This window comes from Micrasema longulum, unplaced genomic scaffold (genome assembly GCF_059751315.1).
Source record: "Micrasema longulum isolate JH-2025_06_02 unplaced genomic scaffold, ASM5975131v1 h1tg000549l, whole genome shotgun sequence".
In the NCBI taxonomy this organism is placed as follows: Eukaryota; Metazoa; Arthropoda; class Insecta; order Trichoptera; family Brachycentridae; genus Micrasema; species Micrasema longulum.
The window spans coordinates 299,080-311,319 of record NW_028277745.1 but is presented as its reverse complement, the minus strand read 5'-3'; the positions used below and the strand labels follow the sequence as shown (position 1 = coordinate 311,319).

The 12,240-nt window shown below is 35.6% G+C and overlaps 1 protein-coding gene across 5 annotated transcripts in view; it reads left to right on the top strand.

Annotated features, from left to right (window-relative positions):
- Positions 1–11,582, top strand: part of gish (casein kinase I gish) — a 31,352-nt gene extending 19,770 nt beyond the window's left edge. For 2 of the 5 annotated variants that reach the window (XM_088227970.1, XM_088227969.1), the window contains exons 8-14: positions 227–375; positions 1,022–1,192; positions 1,474–1,554; positions 2,516–2,569; positions 4,218–4,316; positions 9,954–10,063; positions 10,163–11,582. In XM_088227970.1, the coding sequence (XP_088084096.1) occupies positions 227–375; positions 1,022–1,192; positions 1,474–1,554; positions 2,516–2,569; positions 4,218–4,316; positions 9,954–10,063; positions 10,163–10,217 (719 nt within the window). In that variant the 3' untranslated portion in view covers positions 10,218–11,582. The remainder of the gene's footprint in view (positions 1–226; positions 376–1,021; positions 1,193–1,473; positions 1,555–2,515; positions 2,570–4,217; positions 4,317–9,953; positions 10,064–10,162) is intronic. The other 3 variants (XM_088227972.1, XM_088227971.1, XM_088227973.1) reach the window with 2 other exon arrangements.
- The last annotated feature ends 658 nt before the right edge of the window (positions 11,583–12,240 follow it).

The window sequence follows — 12,240 nt, the reverse complement described above, 5'->3', positions numbered from 1 at the left end:
AATTTTTCTTTCGTGGGTTACCACCTTTTACCTGAACATGGTCAATATACAAAGGAAGATACTAAGAAAAACTAGATATATTATAATCTTAATTTTTTTTTTGAAGGATGTTCGGCGGCCGGACATCCCACTATCCATTTCATCACTAGTTAAGACAAGATTTTGAAAATCAAGTGATATTTATAATACTGAAATTACTAATCTTCAATGAATATTTTCCTTTTAGAACAATCCCGACGAGATGACTTGGAAGCGCTGGGTCATATGTTTATGTACTTTTTACGCGGCTCTTTGCCCTGGCAAGGACTCAAGGCAGAGACGCTCAAGGAGCGATATCAAAAGATTGGCGATACCAAAAGAGCTACGCCAATCGAGGTAAGTCTCGATATTTTGTACATTTACGTAAAACACACTTTAATGTGGAAGGAAGACAGAACTGAGAATGTATACAAATGATGACTATTATTACCCCCGCATGATATGTATCAACGTAACCCGAGCACCTATTTGCAGGGTCATTGGAAGCTATTTTGTCCCCGATTCTACCTTAACCCTGAGAAAAACTTCCTCTCCAGCAGTGTAGCTTCTGACCAGAATTTTTTTGAAATATTGCTGTCGATTCCACCACAATCAACCAATTTAAGAACTGTTAAATTTTTTTTAAGGAAAAATAATGTAGGCAAATCGCACCGCACACTAGCAAAGTCTGCTTGTCTATAATATATACCCTTGTGTGATTATGATGTCACATGAGTCTACGTAGAATACAACACTTGATATACATATCTCTCTTATTTTTTTAAAGTAACGAAGTCGTATTTTGCTACAAGCCTAGGTTATATGATTATTTTTCACAAATTTTGGAAAAAAAAATATAAAACAGTATATGTATGTGTTAAATTTTTATTTTTAAATATCTGTATTTCAAAATCTTTTGGTTAATGTAACACGACATTACAGCACCGTCTCTAGAGGGATTTTAAGCACGATCTTTTAAGAGTTATTGATAATTGTTTCGCAGGTATTATGCGAAGGACACCCCGAGGAAATGGCGAAATACCTGCGCTATGTGCGGAGGTTGGACTTCTTCGAGACGCCGGATTACGAGCAGCTCCGCCGCATGTTCAGGGAACTGTTCGAGCGGCGCGGGTACCTGGACGACGGAGAGTTCGACTGGACCGGCAAGACCATGGTAAGTCTCCCCTCCCCTGTGTAATGTACTCTGTGGTCTGCACTGTTCTCACTGTCTGTGTACTCGCAGCCCGCCAACCTCCACATCATGCGGCAGCTGCGCAATGCGCCCCCTTCCAACGTGGGCAAGACCAAATCTGACAAGGTGCGCCCTTCCCCGTGTGTTCCCTTCCCCACCCCCGTGTGTCCCCTTCCCCACCACCGTGTGTCCCCTTCCTCACCCCGTTTGTCCCCCCTTACCGTGTATCGTGTCCCCCAACTGACGAGTATTGTGTGTTCCAGTCCACGCCGGTGGGCTCGCTGCAGACTGCGCACGAGCTGGTGGTATCGCCCAACCGCGAGCGACATCCGACCTTCCACAAGGTACGCCCTCGTCTCGGTCTCCGGGACCCTTCCTCCTCTCTCTTTATACATTTATATTACTTCTTTACTTTTTCCCCTGAAATAATTATACTTTTGGATTGCTCTCTGGTGTTCGTTCAGCTTCAAAGTTAGAACTTCTTTAATAAATCTATCCTTCAATTTTATCATCTACTATGAGTACATTTGCTTCCTTCTGTATCCGATACTAAAAATGAGTTTTTATACATTTACGGGTTCAGAAGAAACTTTTAGTTTTTCGTGTTTATAAATTACATTATTCGATGATGTATTGTCCGTTCACAGTTACAAATGTCACTATTTGTTTGTCCTTCAATAGACTTTATTAATGCTTGAAAGTATACAATCTGTCACCCTCCACAAGATTATGAATCATTAAAAGTGTTGAGTTTGTTTTATCAAATATCTCTGCAAATAATCATGAAATAAAATTGCAAATAATCATTAATACTTACACCAGGTAGAAAGCTCAACTGTCCCTGGTTGAATTTTCTTTTAGATTGTGATAATTTACAATTCATTCAAATATAATGTTTTAAAAATTTGTTTGTTGCGATTTCAGCATTACTATTTTTAATATATAATTAGTGCGCTATATTTTTATCAATCGCTGCAATTATGCACTTTTATAACATATTTTGGGCCACTATTAAGTGCAATATAAATAAATAAGATGTAAGTATTAAAAACACATATTTTTATCAACCTTTATTGAGGATGTATTTGCACACTTTTCTTGGTATATTTATTTACAAATTAAGCCAACCATTTTTCTTTGTCCAAGCACTTCTATTTCTTCAATTTATCTAAAAATATAATTTATTTGCCTAAGTGTTTTTGATCAAAAATATATTACCGATGAGCAAATAAATAGGATTGGTCATGTCTTGTTATGAGAGGTGCTGGCCTAGTATCATATTATACCTTGTATTGTATGTGGCAGGACGAGTTGTGTGAGTATTTGGACGGCTTGGGGACTGCGGATCCCTCGCTGGAGGTTGGTCACACACCTTACTCCCCTCCAGTGTGTGCGTATACGTGCGTGTGCGTGTGTCCCTGTGTGTGAATGTATGTGCCATACACTGAATAACACTCCCGGAACTGAAGTGTGTTAGTATTTAGAACAGGCACTCAATCCCGAGTAGTTCCACTATACATACATAGATAGCGCATACACATAATTGTATCTATTGTGAAATTATCCTCGTTTCTGTAGGAACAAAGTCTGTACTAGCCCAAATATAGCGGTGTCCAATTAAGTCTTCACAAATTAGGGAAACTTGTTTGGAGATTCAAAATTGTTAAACAAACTGGCCATTATTTTGGGCTGATACTTTCACTTTATTCCACTTAATTTTAAATGGTGCATACATGCATTATGGCAGTGTCAAAACATTGCCATAATTTTCCAGCTTTCTGAAGAGTAGTAGTCAGTATGCCAATTAAACACTGTGCAATAGAAATCATATTTTGACTATGTAAGTTAAATACTGTGGAAGAACCATTTGTCAAAATGTTCAGGAGAGATAAAAATAAAATGTGATTTCCTAAAAAAAAGATAAAAAATTAATTTGAATGCAGTTTATTTTATGCTGTTGATTTATATAAGAAAATCTATTTTTACTATCTTATGTGCCTATATGAAGTTAATTGTGGCAGGTGTTCTGGCAGTTGCCCATGGCGTATTCGCTGTATTACTTGCTTCTGTAGTAGAGATGATTCGTTCACAGTATTGAATTTAATAGAATGCAAGCAAGCTGTCTATTGGTCAATTTCGATTTAAGTACAGCAATCAATTTGGCTTGTCCCATTCAACTGAAGACGTCAACAAAAAAAAATATTTTTTTTTGGCTCATATGCAGTATTGAACTTACACAGACGATGTATTCATCAACTTTTGACAGCACACATTTTCAAAATAGCAGCTGTAAAACATTCAGATTTGTAGAAAAATTTTGTGGAGTATTGTCGATATTTTTTTTATTGATCGTAATTGATTATTATCATTAAATTTGTGATTCTTGTATGTTTGAATCTGTGAAATGATTCCTTTTTTCCTCCTTCAAATCTGTATTTCGGGTGGTTTGGCTTTTCTCGCTTGAGTATTTTTTAGAGTGATATATCTTTTTATATGTATGTGTGTGAAATGTAAATTCAGCAGTATAAAATTGAAAATGTACCAAATTGAGGTTTTTTAACTTTACTCAAAAGTATATCAGTATCATGTTGTAAAATATTACATACATCATTGTAGTTGCATAATTATAGTCTAAGGTTGCTAATTAAGTTTCTACAATAGTGTATCTAATTACAGAATACATCTTTCCTTTGTCCTTTCCCGCATGACTACTTTGATAAGCACAGATTTTGCTCCTAAATCATCGCACCGTCTCCTCACCCTTTCCAATAAATATTCCTCTTCGGAATCATCCTAATCCTGCACAGATTTCTCACACAAGGTCCTCATCTTGGCACTCAAATAACACGGGAATGCGGCCCCAACACTTCCAATCTCATATAGAACCGACTGCTCAACTTCCCACCTGTCCTTCCCTTCATTTCATTGTCTTTTGGAAACTTCTCAAAAATGAGGACGAGGGTTAGCGAAGAAGGTTCAGTGATGAGTGGTTGTTGTCTCTGCGCAGGGGGGGAAGGGGGGAGCGTGGCTGGAGGCGTCCACGCAGCACACCAAGCCTGCCCTGGCCGGACACCTCACGCCCGCTGACCGGCACGGATCTGTGCAGGTACCCCGACCGTCACACTGTCACGTCGACAACACCATCACACACACACACTCGTCGCACTGACCACACCGTACTTACCAAACTGTTACACTGACCACTGTTATTGACCATTCCGTTAGACCAACACCATCTAGACTCGAGGCCTGGGCGCTGGAAACAAAATGGTTCTCTTAAGATCCCGAAAATGTTGACATTTGCAAATGTCAAATGTAACTTACATTCTGTTGTGTGTTCCATTTTCACATCAACATTCACACACATTAACATATTACCAATAAATAGAATCGAACAATTCGTTTTTAAAACACATGCATAATTTGTAACAAATATATAGTTCCTATAATTCAATGAGACTACTATTTATTCTTTACTATCTATATCATCATCATTCCTTTTCCGCGCCTAATGGTGCATAAGGCACTGCATTGGTACACCAATCGCAGCGTAACTTGATTATTTTTGTTACAAAAAGATAATAAGATCAGTCTTACGCTTCAGGTGGCAGTCCAGGAACTATGGAGTATTCTAGTGTAAAAATGCCTTTTTAATTCAATATTTCATGTTATGAATCAAACCCGAGACCACTGCACCACAAGGCAGTTTCACTAGAGTATTTAGTTGGTGGAAAATGTTAGAAACATTTTATACCCGAAATCTAGTCAGTACACTGAAATAGTTTTTACACTAATTTATTTATTTATTCATTCAAAATTACTCTCGTTTAAATATAAGTGAACTTATTTAGGCTTTTTAGGCTGTGCCCGTGTCAAGCCATAGTAATTAACAATAAAAAATACATAGTAAAATTAATTAGATTAAATAAATTGACATGTGATGCAATATAATAACAATCCAGATAAACAAGGTATAAGTAATAAATAATAAAATTCCAAAGAGTACAATTTAACAAAGATAATCAGACCTTAATATTAATATATAAATTATACAAATTTAGATTCATACATAATCAACTATACAAAATAATAGTATCATTGAAATCAACAAAGTAATAGTTAAATATAGTATTATTGAAAAAAAAACAAAGTAATGGTATCATTGAAATCAATAATAAAAATATACATAAAATCATAATTGAAATGATAATTGAGATATGTTTTCTAGAAACTCACTCTACACTGAAGTAAGAAATGGGAGTAATAAATAATATGCCAAATAAGACCGAGTTCTAAATTAAATAATACAAAAATACATAATAAAAAAACATAAAAATATCAAGTTATACAAAAAGCAAATAAATAATTAAGAATAATTTTTATTGCAATTTACCATTTTTAAAGTATTGTAAGCGAGCAGTGGTTTAAACAGCAAATATGTTCCCGTAAGTATGACAGGCTTACAGTAGAGACTCTCCCATGGCCTCTAAGCTAATTCTGCCACCGGGGACGCTGTCTTTGCCCGGGCCTTTGTAGATGGGGTATTGGTTACACAGACCTTACCGTCACACTGACCAAACTGTCACACTGTACACTGTCATTTACCCGTGGTTCTGTGCTGTCCGTTGCTATTAAGATTACCTCTTGTCCCATCCACTGTCTATATAATGAATGAATGAAATTATGAATAAAAGCAGTTGTATGTTATGGTTAGTAATAACGATTCTTCTTTAATTCTGAATTTAATCTTAAAATAAACCCGTTCTTGTATCCATTTAAACCATAATGAAAGGGTACGCAAAACAAGCTGGCAAATGAGAAATTTTACAGAAGAGCAAAAACAAGATTAAAAACTTTATTCGTGAAGCACTGCGTTAATATAAAATAAAATAGGTTTTTAATTGATGTATTATTTTTTTTTCCTTACAATTTGTAAGACAAGGAGCCATATTTTGTTAATTTGAATATTCCAAAATACATATACATATTAATATCTCAAAAATCGAAAAAATGATCACGTTTTTGCCATATACCCATTAATTTGTTTTGTTAATTTCTTACAAGGCACAGGATGTGTGTAATGGTACTAAATTTCTATCTGGTTTAAGCCCACAATACTTCTTCCTGAAGTATACTACATTTACAGATTAATTATTAATGTATCTCGTAAGTTAACAAAACATGTCCTAACATAATTTTTGTTTTCAGACTTATTTTGGTACAAATTTCTATCGGCAATTTCCGCATAAAATGAATGATAAGTTGCGTTGTTTTTTTTATAACAGAATGGAATATCATATTGAGTAAGAATTTAGTAGTGAATATAATCTGCATTTTAGTCAATCAGATAATTAAATTAATTTTCTGCTACATATGCATAAGATAAGATAAATTTATACTTCAAAATTATTACAGTGATATTTTTTTTGATATTTTACTCGAGTGCTGCTTATCCCTCCATAAAGTTACTATTGTCAATCATAAATATATTAATTATAATTTCCCTGTAGTCTCATGTAGTCCAACCTCCTGTAGTTTTAATTATATAGGAAATTAATTATTTAATTTATATACGAAGTCTCATGTTGAATCAAGACTTGTTTTTTTGACTTGATTTTTTAGTACTAGTGTGCATAACTTTTTTTGCATTAACATTTTAGAATTCTTTATTGTACAAACAATATGACTAATTTCTTTGTAATGTAGATTTTTCAATACTTAAAAAACATTTTATAAATAAATTTGAATTTAGAATTCGTTTAAAAACTTTGCTAAACCTATAGGCTGTCAAAATAGAGTAGAAAACAAAGGAGGGCGCCACTGTTGTGTAAATGGCAATGCTAAAAATATAACGCATGGTGGAATTGTTAATCTATGTAACCTGCAATTTCGTAAAAAAATATGATTATGCAAAAAATATTTTTTTACTGTAATACAATCAATGTCTTTTCGGCCTTGCACTCTTTCAAATGACGTACATTGAAAAACATTAAAAATTTCCTCCTTGGTGCCACTTTTTATTGTTTTATTCATATTGATGATCGTTTTTAGTAAGAACTCAAAAATAATTCTAATTTCATTATAATATTACTTTTAAAAAAGAATTCATTAAACTGGCATTGGCCTACAAATTTTGTAGTTCCACTTTTAATATTTTCTAGTTCATTTTGTCATTTTTTTATTTACATTTTATGTGATTTCATTTACAAATCCAAAGTGTACTAGGGTTTCTGTCTTCTAAGTATATATAAATATATTTTTAAATCATGTTTTAAATATTGGAAACATTTCTATGCTGCTGTCATTACGGAGAGTAAAACATAATATTCCTTGACAGATAAATTCTGACAATAATTGGAAATTTCTCCTTCACATATTATGCATATTTTTTTTTTTACAAATAAATTTTACACTTTAAATATCATCATGAAAAGGGTTTCGATATTAAAATAATCATTGCGCATTACAACGTGAAGATCAAAGTTATCAGTATTCTAATGATTACTATAAACATAGTTCGCTCACCAACTATGTCAGTACGTTGATGAGGGGGTATTCTATCCAAACATCTGTAAATGGTTACTACTGAACTATTAAGTAAAAGTAAGTGCGTTAATAGGCGCCTTGGTGCAGTTGGTTAGACGGGTAACTGTGAAACTCACTCGCGGGTTCGATTCCTACCAGTTACTAAAAAATTCAAAGAGAATTTTTTCGCAATTGGTCTGGTTTTTGTGGTGTATTTTTCATAACTTCGTTCCATATCCTGTCTTCCCACCCGCTGACAAGCCTCTAAAATATAAACTTAGCGAGTTATTCCTTTTTAAGAAAATACATAAATATGTTTGGTTGTTTGCCTATTTTTAGTCAAAAGTTAAAAAAACAGTTTTATTGACAAAAATCACAAAATAAGTTAAATATCAGGTTTAATATCAAGTTCTACATGAAATTTTGAACCATTTGAAATACAGCAATAGTAAAAAAATATTTAATTACAAATATTTCAAGTTTTTTAAGGAAATAACACAATACATATCTAGATATCCATAAGCAAAATCTCAGTGTAGATATGACACACACAGGTTTTATGCTCTAGAACAGTGATGGCAGACCTGTGACCTGCGAGTCAGACACTGACCCACGCAACTAAACTTATTATTTTTTCCGAGTGACACCACCGACTTAGTGACCCGCGAGCAAGTACTAAAAAAAATAATGTACACAATTTGACATACTATGTTTTCACTTATGATTATTTACAGTTTTTTGTTAATTTTCATAAAGTTAAAAAAATACTAAAAAGTTTAATATCTCAAAATACGACTTTTGCAAATAACTGCCCTTTTGCTTATGACAGCATAGTAGACCCTTTTTGTGCCCTAAACTGAACATGCATTTATGAATATTGGAATATTATCTTAAATATTAAAATATTTAATATATTGGTAAATTATGTGCATAGGAAATGAATCTAACAGGTGGGTCTATTCAATTGACTTGTTAAAACAAATAAGTCAAATGAAAACTATCATCTCCGCACCTTCCTTATCAAATTGCGGAGGCATACTAATAAACCACATACACTATATTTGGGTTTATGGAACGTTCGTTCAGTAACAAATATTTAATGATCATTTCATTTATATTTTTTAAAAATGTTCCTTGTGCCTTATAGTAAATGTTCATTATCAACCGATAGGGTGCCATAAGCGCATTAACGCACTTTTCTGTGCTTGGAGGGCCGGCCATACAAAAATAGCCCATAAAGACGCACGCCTTTGTATGCGCTTTACGCGTTGCGGTCAAGTATTCGGAATGATTTTAGATTTCATACACTCAGAGACATCTGTTAGAAGCTTGATGAAACAGTGGGACACTAGGAATTATTAAAATTATCGACATGACAGCGGTTTGAATGAAAGCTTCCAAACATTGCCTAAAATTTCGCGGCCTGCTGGGAACTGCCATAGCAATACCTAGACCTAGCGGAATAGAAAAGGTTGAATGTGTATGTGCATAAAACAAACCTGTTTTAAAAAAATTGTGTCCCACCGAAAAGTCTAGACCAGCTATTGTTGTAGCAGTTGACGACTGAAGTATTCCCTTCTGGCCCTGCAGATTCCTGTTCAGTTTCTGAACAGACCATAGTAGTGCTTCCAGCCCAGCCGTCAATTAAGGACTTTATTTTATTGTAAATAAAAATGTTCAGAGTAACGAGTGTGGTAATAATCTGCATGTTTTGAATTTTAATGTAATTTCAAATTGTATCCTTTCATCATAGCAATTCTTTAATTTGCCCAATATGCATCATAGCATATTGGGCAAAACCAATGGGTTTTAAATAAATTGTGTTTGGATCACAAAAGCACGAGTAACGTCGACAGTCGCGTGGCCCCTAAAAAGAATAGACATATTCATACGGCCCACCCCCAAACCTAATTGCTGCCTGCTGGGCCCCGATTACAATGGGAAGTTTACATTTATCTACAAAGTAAAATAACGTTTTCTGTATGAAAAGCAAAATATGCATACATTTTTTTCTTTTAGACATGTTCAATTATAGGTTACCGACGAAGATACTTTAAATGAATAAACACTGTTTTGCAGCACTGAATGTTTTAAAAATATGACATAAGCATAGTTATTCACTCTTACTTTTTATAGCTAAGACAGAGGGCAAATTGTGGTCAGAATTTGCTAGGTCGGAAGTAGCAATGGAGAGTAACTAGGAGTGTGTTGGTTGCAGGTGGTGAGTTCCACCAACGGGGAGCTGGCAGCTGACGACCCCACGGCTGGCCACTCCAACACGCCCATCACCCAGCCACAGCAGGACACCGACCTAGCGGACGACACCAAGTGAGTGGCCGCCCCCCGTCCCGTATACCCGGCTCCCCCGCTCCCTCCCGCCCTCCTCCCGCGCATCAGCCCGCACTAACGTGCCCCGTCTGTCCGCAGGTGCTGCTGCTTCTTCAAGCGCAAGAAGAAGAAGTGCTCCGGCCGCGCCAAATGACCGAGCGCGGCGGCCACTTAGTGCGGCGGAAGTGACACGGACACAGACTGTTCCGAGTATTACTTGTGTACATATTATCGTAATACTGTTGTTGATGCTTAACCCTATTGTAATAATCCTCTTATTTCCCGCTCGGGTTCCGGCGTTATGGTTCGAGTTTGGCCAAGACTGTATACCCGGCTCGTGTCTCGAGATTAATGTTAGTTTTTACTTTATTTTCCGCTTCTGATTTAGTCGCCTCGTTTCTGCCCGCTGGCGGCAGTTTGTCTCATTCCCGAATGCGGCGTGTTCTCTAACTGTGTCACCTCGCTCCGTGTACCGGATCTTACGGTAGAAACATTCCAGATAATCCCGCATATAGCCACTTCATTTAGTGCGGAGTGCTCGCGTGCTGTACGTAGATACGGCTCCTAGGAATTGATTACATTTAAAGTGTTCACCTGCCCCCCTCTTCACACCGTGTTCATTAGAGACATAACGAGAACCGCCAATCGTTAGAACTGAAATTATTTACTCGAACACGCATTTCTCCCATTATCTTATCGTGACGTAATTAGTAAAGTCTACGCCACTTATAATATAAGGCAGTCCGCGTACTCTGTACTGAAGAAACTCTACATACCCATACCGCGGCAATGTTCAATTACAAGCAGAAATCTTTCCTCTGTACATTCTCGTGCAAGCTGACGAACATAAATATTATATCGCTTGTTACGTCTATATCATTATTGTAGTATCACTATCTCTATACGAGAGGTGGATGGTGCCTGGACGTTGCATATATTGAATATGAGCCGATGGCAGTTTGCATGCGAATGTGCAGAACTTTTTATGGAAAGATTGTAAACCCCGTATCAGTTTAAATGTACAATGTATGGCGCGATCTATGACATATTCTTATAAAGAATCTTGTAGGAAGTTATCCGCTCCGGAGAGTTTGTAAAATAATGTTTTATATCTTATAGTTAGAAAATTTGTCGCATTACTATAAAGTTTTGTAAACAGGAGACTATGAATTGTTGTTAATTATTTTTTTATTTAATCTAGTATTTTACTGGCAATCACAGCTGTAAAATACTCATTAGCCAAATACGGAAGTCACTTTATATTTAAAGGTAATATAATCGGTGTGTAACATTCCCAGTGTTGTTACTTAACCGAGAGAACTATTGTGAGAATGGATCATATTTTTAATGACTTATTTTACTTTTGAGAATCGTGTAAATATTTTGTTCCTTTTCTTTATTCATGAATTGTTGCGCGCTTTGACCACTTCGAGATATGATTCGGGTCATCCGAACACAATGTTCAAAGGCTTCAATATGAGTGTATGTAAATTTGAATTCAATAAATAATATAGAATAATAATTTCATTTTTAATGATTGTTTTTTCCTTTCCCCTCCCCCTCACCCTCAAGGTTTATTCAAATGGACAGCACACCTACAAAAATACACTACCTACAAGTCTTAGTATTTTTCTGGACAAAAAGTATAATTATGTAAGTACAATAAATATAGTACATTTGGCCGCCATTACTAGCCACTTACGTGTTCTGTGAAACCATTCGGCAGCTCTTGGTGGCCAAGTCGCTCGCCTCACACCTAACGGGGTTCCACATCTGTGCACCTGGTTCTGCACTAATTATGAATACCTCAATTTTAAATATAGAAATTGCCCTCAACGCTCCCCCTGTTCGAGAATCGAAGAAGCAGACAACATTGCGAGTGATTATAAACACAAAATGAAAAATCGTTTCATTTGCAAATTGTTTATACTTTTTTTTCTTTACTTTTCCTCAAAACATCCTTCCGTGATGTCAAATAAGTCAGATCCTTAGTAATAACCCACAAGTCAGGCCTTTTGTGATGAAAAAGATACAACTAGACCGTTGGTGGAAACTCAATGGCTTGTGGTAATGTTTTGAACCTGCAGATCAGAGGTTCGAACTCCATTTTTTCAGAACTTGATTCCCATTTTTCTATCACATATTATTGATTCTTCGAAGCATAATGACACAATTAT